The sequence below is a fragment of the Ostrinia furnacalis genome, unplaced genomic scaffold (assembly GCF_004193835.3).
Source record: "Ostrinia furnacalis isolate ACB-3 unplaced genomic scaffold, ASM419383v2 OfSCF3139, whole genome shotgun sequence".
Classification (NCBI taxonomy): domain Eukaryota; kingdom Metazoa; phylum Arthropoda; class Insecta; order Lepidoptera; family Crambidae; genus Ostrinia; species Ostrinia furnacalis.
In genome coordinates this window covers 755,690-783,561 of record NW_021133378.1, presented here as the reverse complement: position 1 = coordinate 783,561, position 27,872 = coordinate 755,690, and the positions used below count along the sequence as shown (strand labels likewise).

At 39.7% G+C, this 27,872-nt stretch overlaps 3 protein-coding genes across 6 annotated transcripts; 1 reads left to right on the top strand and 2 right to left on the bottom strand.

The window, feature by feature from the left end:
* Positions 1 to 4,750: 4,750 nt before the first annotated feature.
* LOC114357391 (catalase-like) lies at positions 4,751 to 7,261 on the bottom strand. The gene is made up of 2 exons (XM_028310989.1): positions 7,121 to 7,261; positions 4,751 to 6,175 (listed from the first exon to the last, which is right to left on the bottom strand). The coding sequence occupies exons 1-2, from the start codon at positions 7,214 to 7,216 to the stop codon at positions 4,751 to 4,753; spliced, it is 1,521 nt and encodes a 506-aa protein (XP_028166790.1). The 5' UTR covers positions 7,217 to 7,261.
* A 902-nt stretch (positions 7,262 to 8,163) lies between these two features.
* Positions 8,164 to 14,191, bottom strand: LOC114357393 (catalase). Of its 3 annotated transcripts, none has more exons than XM_028310993.1 (4): positions 13,964 to 14,191; positions 13,048 to 13,228; positions 12,090 to 12,224; positions 8,164 to 9,641 (listed from the first exon to the last, which is right to left on the bottom strand). In XM_028310993.1, the coding sequence occupies exons 3-4, from the start codon at positions 12,186 to 12,188 to the stop codon at positions 8,202 to 8,204; spliced, it is 1,539 nt and encodes a 512-aa protein (XP_028166794.1). In that variant the 5' UTR covers positions 12,189 to 12,224; positions 13,048 to 13,228; positions 13,964 to 14,191; the 3' UTR covers positions 8,164 to 8,201. The 3 variants fall into 3 exon arrangements, with proteins under 3 accessions (XP_028166794.1, XP_028166792.1, XP_028166793.1); XM_028310991.1 differs by having other exon boundaries at positions 13,048 to 13,167; XM_028310992.1 differs by lacking the exon at positions 13,964 to 14,191 and having other exon boundaries at positions 13,048 to 13,316.
* A 740-nt stretch (positions 14,192 to 14,931) lies between these two features.
* Positions 14,932 to 26,295, top strand: LOC114357377 (dnaJ homolog dnj-5). 2 transcript variants are annotated; one of them, XM_028310975.1, is made up of 9 exons: positions 14,932 to 16,677; positions 17,037 to 17,203; positions 18,176 to 18,293; positions 19,514 to 19,667; positions 21,141 to 21,265; positions 21,812 to 21,914; positions 23,350 to 23,451; positions 24,131 to 24,237; positions 25,763 to 26,295. In XM_028310975.1, the coding sequence occupies exons 1-9, from the start codon at positions 15,119 to 15,121 to the stop codon at positions 25,863 to 25,865; spliced, it is 2,538 nt and encodes an 845-aa protein (XP_028166776.1). In that variant the 5' UTR covers positions 14,932 to 15,118; the 3' UTR covers positions 25,866 to 26,295. The 2 variants fall into 2 exon arrangements, with proteins under 2 accessions (XP_028166776.1, XP_028166775.1); XM_028310974.1 differs by having other exon boundaries at positions 18,173 to 18,293.
* Positions 26,296 to 27,872: the final 1,577 nt, after the last annotated feature.

Here is a 27,872-nt window from a genome sequence, read left to right as displayed (position 1 = left end):
TTTGGGGAATGTAGGTCTATGCATCATGAGTAGTGTCTTATTTTAATATAAGAGGATGCCAATGATTTACATTTCACCCTGTATTATCTCATTACCTGACTACAGTAAGAATAGATAAAGGCAGTTGTGTGTCCGCCGCAATTATTTCCTCCCGGTTTAGTGTTACACATATCGGATCCAGCTTTCTAGAGAAATCAGTTGTGGTGTTGTGCAATCGGAAGCTGATACGGTTTGCAGTGGAATGTGAAGAAGATGGCTATAATCCCATTACTATACCGTATCATACTATATGTATAAATAAACACTAGAGTCTAAACTATCATTAGAGACCAAAAGGGTGAACTCTAACATCGAAACTAGTTGAACCTATTAGCCGTCAACCCATATCCAAATCTATTCAAATTATCTATTTCACCTGGAACAGTCCCGTATTAAAATATAAATGTAAGTTTAGGGTTAGTTAGTTTTGCAGGGCAAAATACCGCACTTAGCCTCATAATTGGGCCATTGGGCATGTTTAGGGTTATAGGCAATCGTAAAAATACGAAAAAATCAAGAAAGCATTTTTCTAAGCATTTTTATTAAAGAAATGTTGTGATTAAATATTGTTTTCTATAGAAGATGTGATCTGAACGGCTCGAAAATGTTTGTTTTCCAAAGAAGACCGTGGCGCTGAAAAGATTAAGGCTCAGTTGCACCACCTTATTTTAACCGTAACAATAACGATAACCAGTGCTTTATAGATGAAGTTTGACAGATTTTTGACGTTTGTCAAAGTTAAAGTAAGATGGTGCAAATCAGCCTATGTATTTCGAACTAAACGAGTCCTGTTTCAGAATTAAGAAAGTTTTCCCTCTAAAGATTACGTGAGTAATATTTTATAACTGTTTCATTATCTAGGGACGTGGGACATTAGGGTTGTTACACACGAACAGAAATGAATAGCGTAGGTAACTCCATTTTATCGTCTTCACCTAATTAACGTGATGCAATCTTAATTAGTTTCCCACGTGGTCGTACGATCTCGTGGGGGATCTGGCCATTGTGTTGACACACGATTTACGTGGAAACATCCCGCCCTCATGGTAGTTGACTCGATGAGTCTTCCAGGGACTTGGACCATTTAGCTTCGTCCATAGGCCAAGTAATCCAGCTGGATTGAATTTTTAAATATTTTTCCTTCCAAGAACTGGGCCTACTCTAAGATTCTAGAGTAGATTTTTCTAGATTTGAAGTTAAATTTATTAATAAAAACATTGAAGGTGGGCCCTGTTGCCGGAAGAAAAAATATTTAAAACATTCAATCCAGCGACTTGGCCCTTGGACCAAGCTAAAAGTGGGCTAAGTCGATGGAAATATCGTAGAACTTACATCAGCAAGCTCAAAGTAATGTGCTAAGCTTTCCTCCGTCGCCTAGGTGGTTGTTAAAAAAAGTAAGCGCCTTTTTCCTGTGATTCGGATTTGGACACACGTGCGAATCCTGATCAACCTAGACTAGTTGCACGCAGAACAAAGATTTCGTATTGTGTTTTGTATTGTGTATATTCAGCCAATTCAATCCAAATGTGCGGTAGTCCGCGTAATATAAATTATATTAGGAAAAACAAGTATGAATAATAGAATGCGGTCAGTCCGCAATCACAGGAAAAAGGCACCAAAGGTTTTTCTATCGCCTATCTGGTAGTAAAAGAAAATTGCTTTATTGCCAGTAAAATTTTTCACAATTAGGCGGAGTTGCACCATCTAATTTTGACCGTAACTATAACGATAACCGGTGCTTTTTGTAGAGTTTGACATATTTTTGACGTTTGTTAAAGGTAAAGTCAGATATTGCAACCCAGCCTTAGGGTTTTGTAATAGTGATTTCACTAAGCGAACTTGTGGTAATTCGGCTGATTACCTACATATGTGCATTACATCTAGAGAAAGGCGACTGATTATTACAAAAAAAAACATTATTTTTTATTCGTAGTTAGAATAACCAATAGGTAATTAGTAAACCACTGATAGANTTCAAATAGAACATATGCATACCCAAGTACGTGTTCACACGTCAGCGCTTTTAAAACGCGACGCTTTATTATCGAGCAGTGTTGCATTTTCAACGCAGAGCGTTGGGAATAGGCTTGGGTATGCATATTATGTTCTATTTGAACGCTTTTTTAACGGACGTTAAAAAAGCTCTCGTGTGAATTAGGCCTAAGGAGGTAAAACGGGATCAACGCGTACGAAGTCGCGGGCGGCCGCTAGAGTATAAATAAACCCTGGACTCTATCATTAGAGACCAGGGTTTATTTATATATTTGAGTCAAAAGGGTAAACTCTAACATTGAAACTAGTTAAACCTATTAGCCGTCAACCCATATCAAAAGCGGCGTATCCCAGGCGCCAGTCTATTTCACCTGGAACAGTCCCGTATGTAAGTTTAGGTTTATAGGCAATCGTAAAAATACGAAAAAATCAAGAAAGCATTTTTCTAAGCATTTTTATTAAAGAAATGTTGTGATTAAATATTGTTTTCTATAGAAGATGTGATCTGAACGGCTCGAAAATGTTTGTTTTCCAAAGAAGACCGTGGCGCTGAAAAGATTAAGGCTCAGTTGCACCACCTTATTTTAACCGTAACAATAACGATAACCAGTGCTTTTTATATGAAGTTTGACAGATTTTTGACGTTTGTCAAAGTTAAAGTAAGATGGTGCAAATCAGCCTATGTATTTCGAACTAAACGAGTCCTGTTTCAGAATTAAGAAAGTTTTCCCTCTAAAGATTACGTGAGTAATATAACTGTTACACATTATCTAGGGACGTGGGACATTAGGGTTGTTACACGCGAACAGAAATGAATAGCGTAGGTAACTCCATTTTATCGTCTTCACCTAATTAACGTGATGCAATCTTAATTAGTTTCCCACGTGGTCGTACGATCTCGTGGGGGATCTGGCCATTGTGTTGACACACGATTTACGTGGAAACATCCCGCCCTCATGGTAGTTGACTCGTTGAGTCTTCCAGGGTCTTGGTCCACTTTTAGCTTGGTCCACGGGCCAAGACGCTGGATTTAATTTTTAAATATTTTTTCTTCCCGAAACTGGGCCCACTCTAATTTTGATGTTTAAGTTGCCGGAAGAAAAAATATTTAAAACATTCAATCCAGCGACTTGGCACATGGACCAAGCTAAAAGTGGGCCAAGTCGCTGTAAGACTCGTGGAACTATCTTCAGCTAGCTCAAAGTGTGTGCTAGCTTTCTTACGTCGCCTAGTTGTAATTAAAAAAAGTAAGAACGATGGACAACATGAACTGAGTGAATTTTTCCTGTGATGCGGATTTCTGCACGCGTGCGGATCTGGTCCGCGATACCCTAGGTAGCACGCAGGACAAAGATTCCGTATTGTGTGCCCGCTAATTCGCGTTCCGCGTGCGTGTAACCCGCGTAATCCTACTAATATCCTACTAATTTATTATAAAATGCGAAAGTTTGGATGTCTGGATGTCTGGATGTTTACTCTTTCACGCAAAAACTACTGAACGGATTTTGATGAAACTTTACAGTATTATTGTTTATAACCCAAAATAACACATAGGCTTTAATTTATGACGATATGTGACAAAATAAATTTAAACCAAATATAAAGCCGCGGGGAAAAGCTAGTTAAATTATATTAAGAAAAACAAGTAGATATGAATAATAAAATGCGGTCAACCCGCAATCACTGCTTTTTCATCGTTCTATCGCCTGTCTGGTAGTAAAAGAAAATTGCTTTATTGCCAGTAAAATGTTTCACAATTAGGCGGAATTGCACCATCTAATTTTGACCGTAACTATAACGATAACTGGTGCTTTTTGTATGGAATTTGACAGATTTTTGAAGTTTGTTAAAGGTAAAGATGTTGCAACCCAGCCTTAGGGTTTTGTAATAGTAATTTCACTAAGCGAACTTGTGGTAATTCGGTTGATTAGCTACATATGTGCATTACATCTAGAGAAAGGCGACTGATTATTACAACAAAAACATTATTATTTTTTATTCGTAGTTAGAATAACCAATAGGTAATTAGTAAACCACTGATAGAAATCCTAACAAGCAAATTCCAAAGTACGCTTTTATTTAATAGCAAAAGCACTGAATTGAGAATACTTGCTCAAAATGCTGTGCGGGGATTTGTATAAGTATATCCATTATTTATTTGTGATAAAATTATCATGTAGGATTTTTCAATAGATCATATTACCAAAAAAATATTAATGTTTGTAATTATTTTTATTAATATCTGTATCAAATTCTCACTTTGTCATTAATATTATAATCTATAATTAACTTTTTAAAAAATAAAACCGACTTCAAATGCGTGAACACAAAAAAAACTAAAAATTAAAAATATTGCGTATAAAAAAGTTCATCCCCAATTTTCCACCCTTGGGGGTGAAATATTTTCTTCAAATTCGCATGAAACCACCCTTTTGATAATGCCTATTCAACAAAAAAATAATCGTTCAAATTGATTTATAATCGGCGGAGATATTGCGTATAAAAAAGTTCATCCCCAATTTTCCACCCTTTGGGGTTTTTTTTTTTCTATTATTAAATTTAAATGGGACCACCCTTGAAGTATTAGCTATACGCCGAAAAAAGATTTGTTCAAATCGGTTCATAATTGGCGGAGTTATCGCGTAACAAACATAGAAAAAAAAAACATACGGGTCGAATTGAGAACCTCCTCCTTTTTTGAAGTCGGTTGAAAACTACTTCAACCAACTGTCTTATTGAATGCCAATCCTTGTTCAATTCTCATGCCTAAATCAGGGTGGATAATTGTAAACAACTTCACTGCCCGTTCCTGTAGGAATCCAGCCACTGGACCTAAACTATACAGAATGTTCTGGACTAGCCGACTACGTTCCTCCTTACTTAATTCGTTGACATACATTTCCGTTATCTGAGCAAAGTTATTCGGAGCATCTTGATAAATATCTACCAGATCCACTCTCCATTTACTTGCATACGGTACAGCTCCATTAAACGAATTTGGGTAGTAATTTGGACTGTCTCTTCCATTCTCTTTGGTTGGAGGATCACCGTCCCTATTGTAAGCGTACACTGCAGATTGAATTGGGCAATTGACGTGTATTTTGTTAAAGTTAGCACCGAGTCGGTAGTATTGCGCGTCCCTGTAAGAAAAACTGCGGGCCTCAAACACTTTATCTGGAGCTCCCAATATTCCTGGGACCAGATTCCCCGGGCAGAAGGCTAACTGCTCTATCTCTGCGAAATAATTAATCGGATTTTTATTCAACACCAGTTTCCCGACAGGCCTTAAAGGATACTTGTCCAGAGGTAGAACTTTGGTGACGTCAAAGACATCAAAGCCGGCCTTTTTGACGTCATTCAACGTCAGCACCTGGATACCCATGGTCCAACTGGGATACTCCCCATTACCTATTGCCCTGTAAAGGTCTCTAGTAGCGTAATCGGGATCCTCTGCTGCTATTTTCCTAGCGTCTTCGGTAAATAAATTCTTAATACCTGCATCGGGAGTAAAATGGAATCTGATGAAATGTTTAACGTTATGCTTGTTCAAGACCTCATAGGTATGAATGCCGAAGCCAGGCATACGACGGAATCCATCAGGGATGCCTCGATCGGAAAAAACTGACATAAAAATATGCAAAGTTTCAGGGTTTAATGTAATGTAGTCCCAGAGCATGTTACCATCTTGCAGGTTTGTGGCTGGGTTTCTCTTTTGTGCCCTCGCGAACGATGTGAACAGCACTGGATCTTTGTTAGCGAATACTGGAGTGTCTAGCCCTACTATGTCGAAGTTCCCATCTTCGGTGTAGAATTTTATCGCGAATCCTCTTACGTCTCTGGAAGTGTCTACGCCTCCTCTCTCGGCGACAACAAGGGAGAACCTTGTTGCTACTGGTGTTTTCTTGCCGACGGTGCTGAAGAGCTTGGCGTTGCAGACGTCTGTTATGTCGTTGGTGACCTCAAAGTAGCCGAAAGCCCCAGCCCCTTTAGCATGAACCACTCTTTCAGGGATCCTCTCACGGACGAGGTGAGTCAAAGTGTCCATGAAGTACTTGTTATGGATCAGATTTCTGTTTAGGGTTATTCTGGCATCAGTGTACTCGACTGGTGCTCCGAAGCTGGTGGTCATAATTCCTATGGGACCCTGTAATATAATACAAATTAATGTTAACCAAAAATTGCCAATCCTTATCATAATTTTAGCCATAGGACGTCCACTGCTGAACATAGGCCTCCCCAAATAATTTTATAACGAAGGGTTGGTAGCGGCCTACATCCAGCACCGTCCAGCTACCTTTAAGAGGTCGTCGGTCCAACTTGCCAATACAGAATGACTAAAGTAGGGATAATTATTGTATTGAAGTTGAATAAAGTGATGGCTTGTAGGTAGGTTCACGATCGTGACGTTTAATTTACATAATTAGTTACTTCGATAATTGTTATCAATTTAACCTGAAGGAAAATAAACAATCGCTTAGGCCCAAAGAGGATAAATAGAATTAAATTGAACTTTTAGTAATTCTTTTAGTCTAGAGATACACGCTGTAGCCAAAGTATGTCTCATCAATCGTGAGCTCAAAGTATCAATATGATAGGATGGTGATTTGATTTGAGATAATTTTAAAATCACACAAAGGTAGTTACTTAATTTGTTAGAGAGTTAAATAATTTTGACCTCTTACTCAAAAAAGTTCAAACACTGGTCTCTTTTTAGGTTCACACCATCATCAGGTTTTAGATCGGTAAGAGATAAAATAAATATTAATTGAATTAATATTCTTGGACATTTTATTCTGCACCATTCAGTCCCAAACTAAGCAACTTCTATGGGTACCAGACAACGGATATAAACATACAACACCCTACTTTTATACATAAAAAATGGCCATGCACATAAATGTTTGTATTGTGCGGGAATCGAACCCGCAACGTATGGTATCAAACGGCCGTTAGACTTAAGATATCTAGATGCTGTAAAAATTGATTACTCGTACATATTTTTTTGGAATAAACAGATGCTGACCATCAATTAACGGCATTTTCTTTTTTAGTAAATTTGTAATTATATTATCATCTCTATGATACTCACCTTTGTATTTTGCTTAAACATAATAATCTGCTGTGCCGGGTCATACTGCGCATTCGCTATCACAGCAACGACCACCAACACTGATGTCCTCAACATGGTCACTATTTCATCCACATACAAAATAATCACAATAGGATCTAAAAGTGCATAACCACAATTTTGTCGTAAATGCACCGTATGCAAAACACTGCACCGTAACGGTAGCACGTTAGCCGTGTCACTGAACAATTTTACAAGTTCACTTATTCCCTTTGTCACAATCGCACTCGTTCCGCTCTCGCAAATCCTGTGGTTAACAGCGAACAGTTTCTTTGGAAATGTTACGAGAACCTTTATACTTTATCCTGGCCTTGTTTGAACTGAAAGATTGATGATTTGATACAATCAATAAGGATTTGAAGTCTCCGCTACTCAGGTCGTAAAGTCACGCGAAAACATTAAGTACTTTAGTACCTAGACTTACTGCTTAATCGTGAGTAAAAATCATGTCTTTCTAGTTATACTTATATCGTTAGTAATAAATTAATTTTTATATGGCTAATTCAGGAGCATAGGTAATTAACATAGTAGATAAGAGTTTTTAAAATCGGTTTATGTGATTGACGAGTTCTTCGATAACAAACATGTACAAAATACAATATAGACAAATTGAGAAGAATCTTCTTTTTTGAAGTCATAACATATTATGCGTTAAATTACATGTAACTTAAATCTACTTAAATCTATTCCTTAAGGACTCTACACACCCAGCCCGCCGACAGCCCGGTGCCAGCTTTATGTCGGCGGCTATAATATTTGAAAAGAATCATGTCGATAACTTTTTTTATCATCTAGACAAAGACATTTACAATTAAGTAGAATTAAGGGATATCTAACGAAGGATGACGATCTCTGCTGAAAGAGTTTTATGAAAACGTCAGAAAATAAAAATAATAATTGTTACATTTACAAAATTAATTTTTTTGTGGTAAATATCAATTTAACCATTTTATGCATTCAATGCAGCAACTGCATAGATAAAACTATGACATACTTAAGTACTTACAAAAAATAATAATATTTGCTATATTTTTTGTGTCCATTAATAAAGTTCATAATAATACTTGGTCCTGTTAGACGCTAATCCTTGCTCTATCCTATATCCAAGATCTGGGTGCACCAGGGTAAACAGCTTCACAGCTCGCTCCTGAAGGAACTTAGCTACGGGACCCAAACTATACAGTATATTCTCCACCAAACGACTCCTCTCTTCCTTGCTAAACTCATTAATGTACAACTCCGTCACTTGCTCAAAATTATTCGGAGGGTCTTGGTAAATCTCCAACAACTCTACCCTGTGTTTGTCCTTGTACTCCACCGGCCCATTGAAAGAATTGGGATAGTAATTTGGAATGTCTCGGTCGTTGTCCTTTACTGGTGGTCTACCATCGCGGTTGTATGCCAGGACAGCGGATTGTATTGGACAATTCACAGGTATTTTGTTGAAGTTAGCTCCCAAACGGTAGTACTGAGCGTCTCTGTACGCCAAACGACGGGCTTCGAACACTTTATCCGGACCTCCTAATATGCCGGGCACAAGGTTCGCCGGATTAAACGCTAGCTGCTCTATCTCGGCATGGTAGTTTACAGGATTCTTGTTCAACACCATGCGACCAACCGGCGTCAATGGATATCTATCCAAAGGCAAAACTTTGGTCACGTCGAAGACGTCAAATCCTGCGTTTTTCACATCGTCTAATGTCAACACCTGAATTGCAACCGACCAGCTCGGATAATTCCCGCTACCGATAGCTCTATAGAGATCTCTCGTCGCATAATCGGGGTCAACGGCAGATATCTTCCTGGCTTCTTCAGTAAACAGGTTCTTGACACCGGCATCGGGGGTGAAGTGGAACCTGATAAAGTATTTCTCTTTAACATCGTTTACTACTTCAAAAGTGTGGATGCCAAAGCCCGGCATGTGCCGGTATCCATCAGGGACGCCTCTATCTGAGAAGACCAACATAAACATGTGTAAACCTTCAGGATTTAGGGTGAGGAAGTCCCAAAGCATGTTTCCGTCGATCAGGTTTGTAGCTGGATTTCTCTTCTGGGCTCTAACGAAGGCGGTAAACAGAAGGGGATCTTTGTAAACATACATCGGCGTGCTGAACCCTACCATGTCAAAGTTGCCGTCTTCTGTGTAAAACTTGACTGCGAAACCTCTTGCGTCTCTGGATGTGTCTATGCCTCCTCTTTCGACAACTACAGGGGAGAACCTGGCCGCTACTGGCGTCTTCTTTCCAATCCCACTGAACATCTTAGCGTTGCAGATGTGGGTGATGTCGTGAGTGACCTCGAAGTACCCGAAGGCGCCTCCAGCTTTTGCGTGGACCAACCGTTCGGGAATCCGTTCTCTGACCAAATGAGTGAGCGAATCCATGAAGTATTCGTTGAAAATCAGCCGTCTGTTCAAGGTCACTCTTGCGTCCGTGTACTCTATCGGGGCGCCTGCGCTGGTCGTCATTACTCCAATAGGCCCCTGGAATAACAAATAGATGGATACATAATTTTTGCACATAACATAAATTGTAATCTTCTATCGTAGGTACTTCATTTCATCTTCTTTTGTTTCAGAAACATCAATACGTTGAATCAGGGTCAGATTAATCCAAGAACTTTATTACAGTTTTATTTTGCTCAAAAACCTATTTATAAGGCCTACAATAATAAAAGGTTTAAACAATCAATCCACGCGATAGAAGCGTGCCTAATTCATTCAACCGCATTAATTAAATTGGCTAAGACAGATCTATTTTTAGCTATCGCCGGTCTAACTGGAATTAGTAAGTTGTTGCAAAACTTCAACTTTCGCTAAAAATAGTATAAAGTAATTCAGACATATTGTATCATGGTCATATTGTGCACTTGCAAATTGCATAATAAAATGTGTCTGGTTTGTATCTAAATGCATTTGTTAGTTATTTTAAATTGCAGTTACGCGACTTTGCATAGACATGGATAGGGTTGTCAGGTTCGGAAATTGACGAGATACTCTCTTTTTTTTTAATTTTCAGAAATTTTTGGCACACCCAGTGTAATAATACAATACAAAAAAACTCCAATCAGACCACTGGCACAGATTACTTAATGAGTTACAGCCTGTAGTTCCTGAGATTAACCAAACAAACAATCTCTTCAGATTTATTTAAAGACTTCTTGGTGAAAGAGTGAAAGAAAGAAAGAAATAAATATTTATTACGATGAACATCACTTACAGAACAAAGAAAGTATACGGAAAAAGACAGAAATAGCACATTTTAAATATTACAAGGAAATAAAAAGTGAACTGAGCAGTGCCACCCTGTTGCAACAGCGATGCCCATCGCAATGGGACTCCACTCAGCATATGCCGTGGCCCACGGTGGGGAAGGCCACGACGCTGGTTTTCAGTGTGCCCCATGCCGAGTGGAAGTCACGAACACCAACCTAAACTGCATATAAAACAGTGTGTGAGTGAAACGTCATGTTTTGCAGTTTTGTTTTATTTTCTAAAATAATGTATATTAATGATGGATTATTAAGTGTCGTAGTGATTATTAGGTAAGTATTCTCATGAGTGTAGACAAATGAAAAAAATCCGCTATGAAACCCAAGGGATAGGGGAATATCAATGCATCACTCATATTATCATTAAGTGAATGTTTCTGTTTACTTAAAACATAATTTACTTGACACTGGCTAAAATGCGCAAACCGCACGAACTCATTATCCAAACAAAAAAAACCATGATTAGGTAAATTAGATTATTGAAAGGGAGTCACTAAGGTCGCTTTCTAACCTCGATTATCCGTGTCATGATCATACAAACACTTCGATATTGGTTACTTATTGTTTGTTAGGCTTTGTTTTCGAATTATCGCCTAATTAAGTTAATTGCCCGATTGTGGTATCGAAACAAGTTGGAGGCATGTTTTAAATACATTTTATGGGATGAGTCACTTTTATTTTCGAAAAGAAGATCGAATGTGCTCGAACCATACCGATACCAACTTACAGATACTTAGGGCTATTGCATGTAAGTACCGTTCATTCAAAATACACGCAATCTGAAAGCCTGTATTTTGAAACGACACTCAAAGTTTACAAGATTACCTATTGGAATAATTTGAAAGAAAGAAAGAAAAAAATATTTAATTTTAATTTGATTTACAAATTAAAATTCCATTAATCACAAGTAGGTAAGCACTTTACGATGTCGTTATAAGTAATTGCAATTAATAAGCAGTTCTTTGTCGCCTTGTAGACATTAATATAAATAATTAAAATATAACTACCTTACAGATCCTACCTAGTTCAGGAAGTACCTTAGGTAGAAATAAAACATACGCCTGCTGTTATAAACGGGCAAACTACCTATCTACAATAATTACACGAGTAAAAGGAAATATTTAATAGTTTGTATTATTAGTAATAGGCTCCGAAACTATTGGACCGATTTGAAATATTTATTTCACCATTAGAATTCTACATTATTCCTGATAAACATAGATAGGCATAGAATACTTATGACGTTATTAAGACGTTCTGTGACAGATTGAAATTACGCTGGTGTAGACGCAGGGAAAAGCTTCTAAGTTCTAACGACGATGGCTGTGAGAATAAGGCCTATAAGGACATTAGACAATTAGTTGTAGCCTAGGTTTCAGCCTAGTAAGCTATCATCAACATTAATTTATCTTGAAGAAGTTTTCTGGGAGAATTAAGCATAATCATCATGACCATCATTTCAGCCATAGGAAGACATCCACTACTGAACATAGGCCTCCCCCAATGCTTTCCATGTTGCCCGGTTGGTAGCGGCCTGCGCCCAGCGCCTTCCTGCTACCTTTATGAAGACGTCTGTCCACCTTGGGTGGACGTCCTACTCTGCGTTTTCCAGTACTACGTTATGTATAATCATTTAAAAAAAACAATAAGTAATGCTTACCTTCGTTCTCTGCTTGAACATAATGATCTGCTGTGCAGCAGGGTCATTCTGCACACTGGCTGCCACAAGGGGCAGGATCAGCGCCGAAAACCACATCATGTTTTTCTTCACACCATCCAGGATGTCTCAGCTTCCCTGGAATATTTCAGTGCTCGTGACTCTTCAGAAGTTAGGTAGGCAAAACAAAACGACAAACAAGAGACGAACATTATCTACGCGAAGTAGATAAATAAATAACAGATTACTCTGTAAATAACTGCCTACTTTATACAGGGTGACTTTGCAAACAGTTGCCAATTTTTTAGGAGCGAGAGCGACTCAGTATCAGTAAGATAATGGATTTAGATTTACGTAAAGAAAACAATTTTTATTTTCATATTTTATAATCCGCTGCGTGCGGTTTCAAAATTGACTTACGTGGATAATTTACTTAGTTCATAGAAAAATACGCATAGACAGTTAACTGCAAAACTTGATAGAAATTTAATGGTGCGCGAAAATAAGCCTTAGCCTTTAAAGCTTACGATAGCCGATAGGCACCCGCAAATTATACTTTATATATTTTTTTCCCGAAAAGGATTCAAAATAATTACGATAAAGTTATATTTTTATATTGTTCTATACAGCTTATCAAAAAAAAATGGCAACTGTTTGCAATTTCACCCTGTAGTTTTGGTGATACACCTATCGATTGTAAAAAACAAGAGAGGGAATAGCTGCATCGTCTTTCTAAAGGTTCTGGGATCATGGTCATGGGATGGGCAGGCCGAATGGAGATCCAAGGAACGCGGGTTCGAACCCCGCCGCTATTGTACTATTATTGTATGGTGAACCCATTCATATCACAAGCATTGGTAAGCTATTTGCTACTAGAAATATTCCTCGATGATCACCAAATAATTATGTATTTTTAATTAATTACTTGCTAAACTTTAATAATTAAAAATGTTTCACTTACTGTCAGGGTACTGGCCATCAACAACCACTCAGGAGCGCTGCAGCGGCTTTTTAAGCCCCGAATAGTGAATTGTGACCTTGCCTCTTAACTTATTTGGTTCACTTTGCAACAGTTTCTCGGCTGGAAAATGTTGATCAACTTATTTATACGCATTGACTGAACGCCTCGGGTTTGGTGAAAGCTGAAATCGGACTTTTTTTTGGCAATGCAATAAAAAGACATTTTGTTGTCCTGATAATATGTAATAGAATACTCGTACTAGATAGGTATATGTGGTGATGAAATTTATATTTACTTTACATTTTTACCCGACTGCGCCAGAAGGAGGGCTATGTTTTTATGGGGNTCGGAGTTGAAAATTTAGGTGAACTTTGGCGCACCCGTTTTTATGTCATACTCTGGTGAAATGTGTGATCCCACTATTATAATCTAAGTAGGTACTCATATTTTACCATCTATTTACATACCACTTTCAAGCGAAATAAATTATTTGATATACCTACTCGTATGACAAATTATTACTGTAAAACTTTTGGAAAAAAAACAGGTAATTGTAAAACGCTGTTTGATTTAAGTAACCAAATCAATGGTTATGTATAAAATAAAAAAATATTTTCGTTTTAAGTACCTATATCAAAAACTAATTTAAATTCTGCCTGGAAGAAATCCCTTTCTAGCGATATGAGCACCCTTGTGCCATTCCAACGTTTTGATAAAAGGAATATGTAGGTACAGTTGAAAGTAATGATAATGTTTTTGTTATTTACAATCGTTAACTTATGTAATTAAAAATATTTCGGCGCGCACGTATTTCTTTATTCCAGTATAAGTAACTAAGTATTTACTTATTTAAATAATATTTTGAACAAAACTTTATTAACAACTAAGCAAAACTAATTAGTAATTGCGTACTTACATACGAGTATCAGGTAGTAATATTAATAACCGACTTCCTTAGTACACTATTAAAATTAGTTATTATTTTTATCAAACGCCCCACGATAACGGATGTCCGTATCAGAGAGGCAATCTATAATGTAGTCCATCGCAGCCTTTTCTAGCGCCGTCACAGTCTAGTGGCTCACAAAAATAACCAAAAACTAACAGTTATACAAGTACTTATTGTTAATGTTCTACTTGACTTGGAAACGAAATGTTAAGTGGGTGAAATAGGCAGGCAGGACACAATATCAAAATCCAGTCAGTGAGATTATTGAACTGTTCCGCACTCCGAACAGAGTTCGTTCGGTTCGTTCGGTTTTCAGGCAAATGACGTTCACTGATGAACGAAGGCCTTCCCAAGGATTTCCATGATGACCAGTCCAGGTACTTGACCTTCACTAGATCATTGATCCACCTAATGGGAGGCCCACACGTCTTCAGGCTCGTGGTCGCCACTCGAAAACTTTTCTACCCCAGCAGCACGCCGAACAGAATAATTGCTTTGATCATTGTGAGTGGCTCAACTGGGAATCGAACTCAGAATCTGTTGACTAAGATTTACCTACCTACGTATTACGTACCTATAGGTATCTACTATTGGACACAGTTCCAGCTACCCTTTTCCGATTTTTCACTCGCTCTTGCGATAGAATGCGTCGATTTGACCGGAAATGAGTAGCTGGAACTGTGACCGATAGTTTATTGTACGTACTATGTATAAGTAAGTGCAAAACCAATAAGCCAGTATTGTTGGTACATAAGTACACTGCATTATTCTAAAGGAAGAAATACCAAGTAACAAGCTCAGAAGCTGGTTATTTTACCGTCGTCGTCGCTACTGAAATACCGTTATAACATGTCGAGAATACCATCTTTCATTTTCTGTCCTACGCAGAATACCAACCCAAACCAAACTGTCATTTTCGGCAATAAACCAAAATTTTTAATCTGTGGTCTGTTTTAAAAGCGTCAAATCGTCATTTTAATAAATATTCCACGTTTTTATTTGCTTGTTCACTAATTCAGCTGATAAAATATTACAATGCTAAATTCCTAAGTAAAACGGAGCAAATCTAATTTTGCAAAATAATAGTTAATGTCGGTTGTGTCCAACTAAAACTAACCAAAAATGGCAAGGTCGCCAAAGGATGACCCAAGATACAATGACAACACTTGGAACTATGCAGCGGAAGCCGCAAAGCAATGCACACCTGGCGGTTTAAATGAGAGAAAACCACCTCAAATACCCACGAACACCGCTCCCATGAACGACAACAACATGTATTCCAACACAAACTTTAGCAACGATATTTTTGTGAACAAAATTCCTTTCAATGTGCAACCACGAGAAACTATGCCGAATGCCGACGAGAAACTGCCTTACAACAACATGCAGCCGATTCCTCCGGTCAATCGCCAGAATTACGGGAACGCAGTCCTCCGTTTGAGCAATGGACAAGCAGTGAGAGTGTTCTATGATGAAAACAATCAACAACTCATATTCCCGATGTCTAGTCAGTATGAACTATTTAGTCACAATCAGGGGCCTCTCGATATGCCCCTGCAATCGTCCCAAACATCACACTTGTTCACTTTAAACCAAGATTATCCTTCCAATAATAATGTTCACATACCATCCAACACTCCTCCACCGAACTATGGTCAAGAGAACGTCAACCAAACCAACACATTGACAACTGACTTCTTGAAAGTCCTGAGAGACAACTGGGAGCCGAACTCGACAGGTACATACTCACCGTTCGGCCAGAACCATCCCTTGAACCACCCTGACTCTCCTTCATTGAACCTACCGAGCAACTTATTGCTGGACAACAAACCTCAGCCTATAAAACCTGAGAACTCTCCAAAAAGAAATGAAAACGGTCCTTTAGCTGACACAAGCAACAAGAAGCGCATTGTTGCTGAAGTAAAGCCAATGAGACCCTCTTACTCAGATGTTCTGGTGAAAAACACGAAAAACACTACTCAGGCTGAAGCTGTGCGTAAAACGAAACCTCAAAATGTTGAAACTAAGCCCTCTGTCAAAGCCAACTCCAAACTTGACAAGCCACCGAATAACACCAAGCATGGCGATGAAAACAAACTCAAAAGTGAGAAAAAGCATCAATCTACCATCTCTTCTGGTAGTGAGTCTGGTGATGTTAACACAGATGATGCAGAGAAACCGCAAAAACCATCGAAAAAGTCCAAAAACAAACGTAGCAACATCTCCCGCAAGTGGTCTTCATTGGATGACATCACCAACGAAGAAGACGGAAACTATGAACATGGGAATGAAAGCCAATTTGTGTTCATTGAAAATCAGGAAAAGCCATCGAAGAAGGAAAAGAAAAATGATAAAAAAACTAAAGCTGACAAGAATGTCATGGACAGTGACTTTAAAATTGAAGAGGATGAGCAATCGCAATTTGTTTTCCAGGAGAGTCCGACTGACCCTGCTAAAATCAAGAAGAAAAAGGATGCTCGGAACTACCATAAGGCTAGTAAGCCAGTGCAGGACAAAAAGAAAGCTACTCAGTCGAAGGTTAGACGGAATAAGCCGGGCTACTTGGGTCTAGCTCAGAACTATTTAGAACACTGGGGCGGAGCAACCTGGAAGGCTTTGGTGTGGTTTGCTTATCTAATATCGGACATTTGTGGAATGAGTCTACACTTGCTGTTTGATCTGTAAGTTATTATTAATTTATCAGTTTATAGTATAGTAACATATTATGCTATATGTTTTGTTATATTATTATTTCCTGGATTAGGTCATACCTACTTACCTTTTAAAATGTGAAAATAAGGAAAATGTACATGAATCATAGTTCTGTTAGGTATTACATCTTGAATTACATATTTCATACATTATAATACCTACTCTAAACTAGAATAATCTTTTGTATCAAAAATAGATAAAAGTTCAAAAATATTAATCTAACTTTTTTTTGTAATATAATAAAATACAGATTAGTTACATTAATCTAGGCATTGTTGTTGTTTTCTCCATTACTTATTTACCTTATTAAACCTGTTAATATTTTTAGTTGCACATCAGCCTTCACGCAGACGTATGTGAGCTCGCAAGCAGTATGGAGGTCCACCAAGGATTATGTATACAAGATGAGAGACAACAAGTACCTGCTGTACATAGATAGAAAATTTGGACACACGCGCTTCGGGTTTTGGAGGAAATTAAAGTGGTTTAAAAAAGGTGAGGAAGATGATGGTACATCATCGTCATTATTTCAGCCATAGGATGTCCACTGCTGAACATAGGCCTACCCGAATGATTTGAAAGAAAGAAAGAAAAAAATAAATGGTTGGCGGTGGCCTCAGTGGCTTGCATCCATCCTTAACATAGAAAATATGATTGATTGCATTATTACTATGTTAGTTTTAACTTCTTAATATTGTTAAAGTTAAGGACATAATATGAAGTACAAACTGACATTTATCTCTATCAAGCAAACCACAAAACACCAAAATACTTATTTATAATACATATTTCCCTCCCTACAAAGTATATTAAATACAGTAAACTGTTTTCAAGTAACTGATAATAATATTGAATTTACTTTGCTGCTATGTACTTTGTTGATAGGCTTATCAATGGGCCATTGTACCACTGATCTAAAATTGTATATTAACACAGTGTAGACTACTTTTTTATTACTACTAAATTGTACAGTCAAAATTTTGTACAAAAATGTACAGTCCGAAGTAAATTAGCTACCCATAGACTAATTACATTTTTATTACTACTAATTTGTACAGTCAAAATTTTGTACAAAATTTGTACAAAAATGTAGTCTGAAGTAATTTAGCTACCCATTTTTCGTTTTTCTCTCGCTCTCATCAAATGGCGATCCTTTACGATAGAACAAGATGACATGACCAGAAATGGGTAGCAGGTAGTGTGGCTCATAGTACATACATCCAAAAATATGAATACGGCGTTAGAGAGTAGCAGCCATTTTCATATCTAGGGTTCTTTTTCAGGCCCCTGATATGCCATTTCAGGTGGGGGGAGGGTGCTATTAGTATCATATATTTTATAGCTCATGAGTTAGTACTATCAATTATCATCTTCAAATCAGTAGCCTAACTTTCTTGACCCTTTTTTTTACGATAGAAACCTTTATTTTTTGCAAATCTTAAAAAGAATGATTTTTATCTTCAGCAGAAGTTGAGCCTGACACTGGGAATGATTCAACGAAACTGAACGCCAATATACCGCTGCCAGCTACCGGGGAGGAGGCGATGAAGAGGCTGCTTGCGTGCAAAGGAAAGGACCCTTACAGGTAAAGCTCATAGAGTCCATATTAAAGGCAAACTACAACCCGATTGAGTTAACTGCGGACCCGGCAGACATGACGTCACATCGACGCTTGGGCGGGGCGAATGCAGGGAGGTGTGCCGGTGAGAGAGTCGCATTCCAACGTGGTGCGTAGTTAGCTCGATCAGATATACAACATATCCGGTACATGTGAAATTTGAATTGTTTTCTGTGGATGTGCCTTTAAACTTTAAACAAATAAATAAACTAAAAATTTACAAGTGCCCTGGACCTTTCCATTTTTATTCAAAATCTTTACAAGTAGATCCTTATCTACTCATAAAGATTTTGAATAAAAAATGAAACACCTACATGCCCTTTAGGCGGTACTGGTAGGTAACATTACCCTTCATGTAGGCCTTAAAAAGATACTCATTCTAAAAGACATTGTAAACGAGCATACTGCAATATTTTTCGCTACTTTACATCAAGATGTCTGCCATATTGAATAAAAAGTCAATATTGCGTCCAATATAGTGGATATTGGACGCAATATTGACTTTTTTTTATGCCTACTATTTTTCCACTATATTTGACGCAATATCATCCTTTTTTCCTCCACAACCCCCAATATTATTTTGTAACCATTATCTATCTATTCCAATTCAAAGACCAAAAAATGTTTTTCATTATTCATTGTCACTATATTGGACGTAATATTCTCTTTTTTCCTCCCCAACATTGTTTTGTATCCATTTCTGTTCCTATTCAAAGTGCCAAAAATGTTTTTTTTCCATATTGCCACTATATTGATCACAATATTGTCTTTTTTCCTCCCCAATATTGTTTTGTAACCATTATATCCTACTCAAAGTACCAAAACCGTTTTTTTCTCTTCCTTATTGCCACTATATTGGACGCAATATTGTCTTTTTTCTTAGGAAAAAATATAAAATATGGGCCAATATTGTTTTGTAACCATTTGATCTCATTATTATTATTATCATTTATCTATCTACTAGCGGCCGCCCGCGACTTCGTACGCGTGGATCCCGTTTTACCCCCTTTTCCCGAATTTTCTTTGCTATAAACCTCACGGAGCCCGAGACCTTTCCAACGAATGCAAAACCGTGGAAATCGGTTCGTGCGTTCTGGAGTTATAGCGTCAGGGAGGAAAACCCGACTTATTTTTATATAGTAGAATCTATACCTATTCAAAGTACCAAAAAAGCTGCTTTCTTCCAGTATTCTAGGCGTGAGCGTCCACTGCACAGACGAGGAGATCAAGCGGTACTACCGGCGGCAGGCCTTCCTGGTGCACCCCGACAAGAACCAGCAGCCGGGCGCCGAGGAGGCCTTCAAGATCCTGCAGCACGCCTTCGACCTCATCGGCGAGCCGGTGAGACTTTGAACCTTATTCCCTTGCCATAAGGTCAACATTTAGATAGCAACCGGGAAACCAAACCACTAGCTAAATGATTGTCGTTAACTTGGCACCCAGGAGGCCTTCAAGATACTCCTGCACGCCTTCGACCTCATCGGGGAGCCGGTGAGACTTTGAACCTTATTCCCTTGCCATAAGGTCAACATTTAGATAACAGCCGGGAAACCAAACCACTAGCTATATGATTGTCGTTAACTTGGCGCCCAGGAGGCCTTCAAGATCCTGCAGCACGCCTTCGACCTCATCGGGGAGCCAGTGAGACTTTGAACTTTACTCCCTTGCTATAAAGTTGACATTAACTGGCGCCGAGGGTCACCACGATACTGCAGCCTTTGATATCATCGGGCAGCCGGTGAGGGACTTTGAACTTTATCCCCTTGTCATAAAGTCGACATAAATATGCATATACAGCAGCCGAGCCTTTAAACCTTACTTCCTAGCTAAAAAGTCGACATTACTGGCGCCGAGGAGGCCTTCAAGATCCTGCAGCACGCCTTCAACCTCATCGGAGAGCCGGTGAGACTACTTTGAACCTTACCCCCTTGCCATAAGGTCGGCTTTATATGGATAGACAGTAGCCGGGATTCACTGAAGAGGTGTTCAAGATACTTCAGGACCAGCACACCTTTGATTGGGTTTTTGGGTCATTGGGTGCCGGTTAGACGACTTTGAACCTTACCCCCTTGCCATAAGGTATTCCAGTCGTAAGCGTCCACTGCACAGACGAGGAGATCAAGCGGTACTACCGGCGGCAGGCCTTCCTGGTGCACCCCGACAAGAACCAGCAGCCGGGCGCCGAGGAGGCCTTCAAGATCCTGCAGCACGCCTTCGACCTCATCGGGGAGCCTGTGAGTGACTTTGAACTTTACCCCCTTGAAATAAGATCGATAATAAGTTTTGCGTAGGGTCCAAAAGTTGGCAACGATCGGTTAACGAGGAGCTGGTGAATCAATTTTAAGCCTTACGCCCGCTAGTCATAAGGTTGACAATAACTAAATTAGACAAGAACCAGCAGCCGGGCGCCGAGGAGGCCTTCAAGATCCTGCAGCACGCCTTCGACCTCATCGGGGAGCCGGTGAGACTTTGAACCTTATCTAATATAGGTATAAAGTCGATAATAAGTTTTGCGTAGGGTCCAAAAGTTGGGAACGATCGGTCATCGAAGAGCTGGTGAATCAATACTAAGCCTTACGCCAGCTAGTCATAAGGTTGACAATAACTAAATAAGACAAGAACCAGCAGCCGGGCGCCGAGGAGGCCTTCAAGATCCTGCATCACGCCTTCGACCTCATCGGGGAGCCGGTGAGGGACTTTGATCTTTATCTAATATAGGTATAAGGTCGATAATAAGTTTTGGGTAGGCTCCAAAAGTCCATCGAACGGATTTTTATACATATTATTAGTAAATAAAGTATTTTCTACCCTCAGGAACGAAGAGAAGCGTACGAGAGACGCGCGTTAGAATCGCGACACGTGGAAGCGGCGTGGAGCGAGCTCAGTCAGCTGTTGGCCCAGCTTCATGACAAAATGGAGTTTGCTGCCAACACCATAAGGTATATTTTGCAATGCTTATAAAAGTAAAAAGTTGTCACAACTTAAAATTAAACTTTTCTCGTTTATATCATTTGAGCATCACCAGAGTGGCTTTCTTTGGTTTTTTTTTTTTTCAGTATATTTATGTGATAGATATCCAATGGTTCAGCTGCCACATTAATAATAAAAAACCTTTATTCAAGCAAAGATTACGTCTATGATTGTTTTACTGACTTTGTGTAGTTACTAGTCAACTGACCAACAAACTAGGTTCCACCTGTCTATTCTATTGGGGACTGGAGTATGAGGTTTGAGATTAAATGGCGTTCGCGTTGTAAACACTTTATGCTCGTTAACAAGTAAACACTTAAGGTTTTTACGGTCTCAGCAGTCGCCTTACATGACTATCGGCGTCCACTAACTCGACCTAGTCACTCAGACATTATATGACTCGGATATTGTATGACTCAGACAAATAATGGCTCAGCCATGACATGGCTCAACCATAACATGGCTCAACCATAACATGGCTCAACCATCACATGGCTTATTGTCCCCCGTTGCAGATGCACTAATTGCGGGCGGCGGCACAAGCGCGTGGCGACGGATCGGCCGTGCTACGCCGCTCGCTACTGCTCTCAGTGCAAAATCCGACACTCCGCTAAAGAGGTAAGTGTCATAACAACACATTTAAAACACTATTAATGCTTAAACGAGATTAACATTCAATTTGAACCTTAAGACAAAGTAATAATCACTAAGCCATTAAGTTCATTTTTCCTCACGTTGCTTGACAGTTTGAAAATAAAGCATAGTGAAGTGATGGATCTGTTACGTAGTACACTAGAAACCTGATTTACTGGCTCAATTATAAAACCAGGGATATTCCGGATAAAATCAAACAATAACTAACTTTTTGGGGTTCCGTAGTCCTGACAAGGAACCCTTACAGTTTCGTCATGTCTGTCTGTCCGTCCGAGGTTTTGCCTGGCGACAGTGGTAGGATAAAATTTAGAAAAAAAAATTGTTTAGGGTAGCTCCTCTACATTCAAAGTGGGGATGATATTTTTTTTCATCTTCTACCCCATCGTGTGGGTAATCGTTGGATAGGTCTTTTAAAATGACTTAGGGGTTTCTAATGCCCGTTTTCACCATCAATCCCTATTTTTAAGTGACCTATATGAAAACAAAATTCCTGTTTTGTGTTACTAGAGGGATCACTTAAAAATTAGGGATTGATGGTGAAAACAAGCATAAGACTATTTTTCGATTTAAGGATCCGTTTGCAAAGTATTAAAGTTTAAAGTGCCAATTTTTGTTCCAGTAGGGCGTCCATCTAAAAAAATTCTAATGTAACTCATTAGTAATCTGCGCTTTAAGAGTAGGCGCACACCGTTGATTTTTAGGTGGCCGATAGTTGTGCCCGATTTTAAATTGTATGAAGAATTGGCCAAATCGAATCGGCGTAGTGTGCGCACTCCCATACATGGCCATACTGATCAACTGCCCGACTAAACTATCGGCCGACGAAAAATCAACGGTGTTCTCCTACTCTAACCAGGCATGTTCATCTCCGCGAGTTTACATCGAAAACAAAACACGCACGATGGCCCACCTACAGGATACTATTCGACAAAGCCTCACATACGAGCGAACATTGACTCACGCACGCGTATTCTTGTGTATGATGGAAGAAAATGGTGTACTAAATACTGTGCAGTATTTAACTGCCTAAATAATAATAAAAACACAGAATGTACTTTTTTAAGTTGCCTCAAGACACTGAGAGGTTAATATTATTCATGATATGTTAATATCATGCATGCTAAATCATGTATTTCCTCCGCCATTTTCCGCAGTTTGGCACCTCACGTCACATCATTTTACCGAAGTCAGCCCGATAGCTTCGGCGCAGAGCCGATCTCTGACGTTTGTCAACAATGGTGCTTGACTCTTGAGACAGGCTAAATTACACCATATTGTTAATGACATTGAGCATACATTTTTTTAAATACCTTCGCGAAGTAAAACTTCTGTACGTAGTACTTATTATTATTCTGTGCTCTAACCCGTATTATTAACTGTCACGGTGACGTGTCGTCAGGGCGACATCTGGGCGGAGTCGAGCATGCTGGGGCTGCTGGTGATGTACTACGCGTGCATGGACGGCGCCGTCTACCAGATCACGCAGTGGGCCAGCTGCCAGGTACTTGCTGCACCAATACAGGCCAGCTATTTTTCAAATCAGCGCACACAGAGGCGGGAAGGGCGGGAAAGCGACCCAGCGCAAAGCAGTCGCCGGGAGAATCATGTCACACAGCGCTATCGTCGATGTAACTGCAAAAGCGTTCACAGCGATCCTAACCTAGCACCATGTCAAAATACAACTAGATTTCCCGCGACCGCTTCAGTTGTGTGAACGCTTGAACTAACTATAGTTGTTGCAATTCACGAAGGCGAGTGAGCTTTAAATGTGTGATGGCTCGCTACTGTTAAAAGTTTTAATAGTCATTACAAACACAAGTAAAGCTCATTCGCCTTCGGAGTTGCAAGAAATATGTAACCATATTATATTATAGAGTACAGCGCCTTCTGTCGTCTCCCGCCCTGCCGCCCGCCGCGTCCTTCCCGAGGCGATAGTCAGACTCTAGACGCGTATCGCGCAGGGAGGCATTCGTTTTAAATCAGCGTCCAAGCATTTGCTTATGGCACATGCTGAATCGTTGACCTTTTGCTGCCGCTACTGTGCTCGCATTATTTATTTTTCTAATTATTATTTTATATTTAATGTGCATGTTAAATATTAAATAATGTAATTTTGATAAAAATGTATGTAACTGTGTGCAGCAAATAAATGTTTACTTACTTACTTTTGTTCAACACAGAAAAAGAACCTAAAACAGTTGCGGCCAGACTGCCACGTGGTGCAGTACCGCATAGTGCTGGGCAACAAGGCGGCCGCCGCCGACCTCAGCCAGCCGCCACACGCAGGGTGAGTTCAAACACGTATTAACGTAAATAGGTAGTGAGTAAATACTCATCATCATCATCTCAGCCATAGGACGTCCACTGCTGAACATAGGCGTCCCCCAATGCTTTCCATGTTGCCCGGTTGGTAGCGGCCTGCGTCCAGCGCCTTCCTGCTACCTTTATGATGTTGTCGGCCCACCTTGTGGGTGGACGTCCCACGCTGCGTTTTTCGGTACGCGGTCTCCACTCCAGAAACTTGCTTGCAAAATACTGATGATATTTTAATCACTGTCCAAAAAATGCTTTGTATGGACTTTTCATTTTAATTTATCGTCGACTAGAGGATGCGCATGCGCAAGCTAAATTATCAATTCAGACACCGAGGCATAGACTGTAAAACTAGTACCGATCTTTTTCTGTGCAGGGTGAAATTTAAAACATCGGCATCCTTTTATAATAAGACTCTAGTCATGATACATAGTCATAGAGATATAGAGAGATGCCAACTAATGCGCTGAGTTCGAAACTCAGTGTCGCATTAGAAATTCACACACACACAAAGAAATCAAAATATGTGCTCATTATCCACTGCGGTATCAGTACTCAACGTTTGAATAATCTTTAGTATTACGCAAGTAATGTAAGCTGTTTATGACGTCGCTACTGTCATCATTGCTTTCACGAATTGCTCGTGTGTTCTGTTTTTGGGCATATTGCTGCGACACCGGCCCCGCCCCCTTGTCACATCTCCGTTTAGTTTCTGTGATCTGTGTTATGTACAGTCACGGAATGAAAAGGTTCGTCAGTTTTCAAATTGATTCCTTCAACGAATCACGAGCACATATTACCTTTTGAAAATATGCAGAATAATCTCGAGTTAAAGAAAATAATCTTTAACTGTTCGTCAGTAAAGTTCAAAATTATTCAGATCAAAGTTGTTTGACGATTTAACTTGTCAAGAAAATTATTATGATTGATAAACTAAAACCTTCTTGTTGGTTCAACCTGCCATTATCTATTAAATAAAAATAAAAACTACATTTTGTAACATTGCACTGATGGGATAGAAAAATAAACAAGCAAAACCTTATTCGTTAGCAAACGTCATATTTATTTTTAAATGTAAGCAGCACTGTTTCTTGCATGGTTATGTTGGCAGGTTTGACTCTTACAGTACCTAGTGCAAGCGAAAACCGACACTAAGGTGACGAACCTTTTCATTCCGCGACTGTACATTCATTCCCCAAATAAGAGACAAATCCTTTATTGTTTTCTTAACGTATTATTAGAGGCCGGTCGATCTATTCTCATAAATAAAACACTGAATACTCAACTTTCAAACTATATTGCCTTATTTTAAATACAATTCATCACACGGCATCAAAAGCGCGGGGAGTCGTCCCTGCGCGTCCCACTATTGTAACGTTTGCTCGTGTGACATTGACATTAGGTCAATGTCACTATGACAGCAGCTCATTGGCTATAACGATACCGTTATTTTAACGTTTTATATTTTTCACAATTAACAGTATTTATGTTTTCTGCAGGCACGAACCAAACTTGGAGGAGTTCCTGAACACTTTGTACCGCGGCGCGCCGCCCGCGCCAGAGCCTGACAAGCGGCGCCGCGCGCGCAAACCTAAGCAGTAAGACCGCTACTATACCGGGTAGGGACAGAAAACCGCTTGCTATATCGCTTACACCGGGTTCCCACTATGCCGGACCGGCAGATCTCCCGGTCCGGTAAAATCGCCGGAAGGCCTAGCGGCGGTACAAATTGTATGAAGCTGTTCACATTATCCCGGATCCGGCTTTTTCGCCGAGCCCGGCATTTTTACCGAGCGTTTTGTCGCTACAAAATGCCGGCAAAATCACCGGACCGGAGTAATGTGAACGAGTTGCTGCGCCGCCCGTGCTCCCCGCACTTCATTCGGCTCGGATTTCGGATCCGGTGATCCGGTGTAATGTGAACACCCTTGTCCGGTGTCCGGTTTCCGGCAGAAATGCCGGTCCGGCATAGTGGGAACCCGGCCTTATGCTTCAACACCAACGCGTGCAGATCGCCATCGCCGGCGCGATCAAAGGCCAATGACAGGTCGCGTGAACTGTCATAGGTCGCGCGACCTGTCATCGGCCTTTTGCACGGGTTGGTGTGGTTGAAGTTTTACCCAGGAGTTCCCAATCTTTTTCATCCCGCGGCGCACTTACAAAAGTATTTTGTCACGACGACCTCCTTTTGCACGCATTGGTGTGGTTGAAGCTTTACCCAGGGGTTTCCAATCTTTCTCATCCCGCGGCGCACTTACAAAAGTATTTTGTCACGGCGACCTCCTTTTGCACGCATTGGTGTGGTTGAAGCTTAACTCAGGGGTTTCCAATCTTTCTCATCCCGCGTCGCACTTACAAGTTTAGTATTTGGTCACTATGATCTACCCTTTGAAAAAGATACAGTCGAAAGACCGGCGAGTTAACGTGGGAGGGGTAGGGCATCAACAGTTTTCAAGCGCCAACGCGAGTTAAAGGATTGACTAACGGCGCCACTCTTTACTTTCTACGGCGCAACACTTTGGGAACCCCTGGCTTAACCCTTAGGTTCGGCCAAACCAACGCGTGCAGCCTGCGTGTGTGACGACGATGGCGATCACTGCTGTACGAAAAATTTCCGCCATTTTAAAATCGGACATCGCCGCGTGCAGACGCTACATAGATTGCCTGCCATAGCCAATGACAGGAAGAATAATTGATGTGAACTCGTTGCTACAAATTCATACATAACGTCTGATCTGGCAACTCGTCTCCGTGCACGCTATTGCGCACGCAACTTGCACGCGTTGATTTGGCCGAAAGTTATCTTTACACTATATTGGCCGTTTATGGTCGATCAGACTTGCACTTCTTAGAACTTGATTGTTAAGGGACCGTTTACAAGCTAAGGCCCTCTCACACTATATTGTCCGTTTGCCGTCAGACTATGAAAGTACTAAGAAAATTCTTATAACTTCTTAATCACGGTTTATCTCGAATAATTTTATTGCAAGCGTGTATCTTTCTGTCCCTACCCTGTCCCCGAGAGGCACCTTTGAACAAACCTGCCACTTGGTGTAATCTACCGACCACGAAACTTTCGAAAACAACCTGTATATTGTACTAAATAAAAACCAGATAAAACTGATTAATCTGCCTTCAATAGAACTAGCTAAAGAGAATTATTACCTGACACATAGTTAACACTTCAAAGTAAAAATGTTATAAAAAGAGATGTTAATGATTTAATTGTCGATGTAAGGCTTAATGATAGGATTTGATGCTGACGTACCTATTCGTCTTTCAATTGAAAATATGAGAATGTAAACAATATTTTTATTACATAAATTGACTCGGATGTTATGAAACAAGACTCAAACTCATGCCTGTGATTGGAAAGATTTCAATATTTAGAAAAAATACACATTTTTATCAGCGCTTGAGAGTAAATTCGTACTTGAGTCTCATTTCATAACACGGGCCTAAACCTTCATTAATTTAAAACTTAATGCGCTCGCATGCTCGACAAATCGCAATGTACCGCAATAATACTAATAAAGCCTGGTCCGTGAGCACGTAGAATTTTGTCCAATGACCCCAAGCTACCCATCCTTATCGCTCGCGCGTAATTAT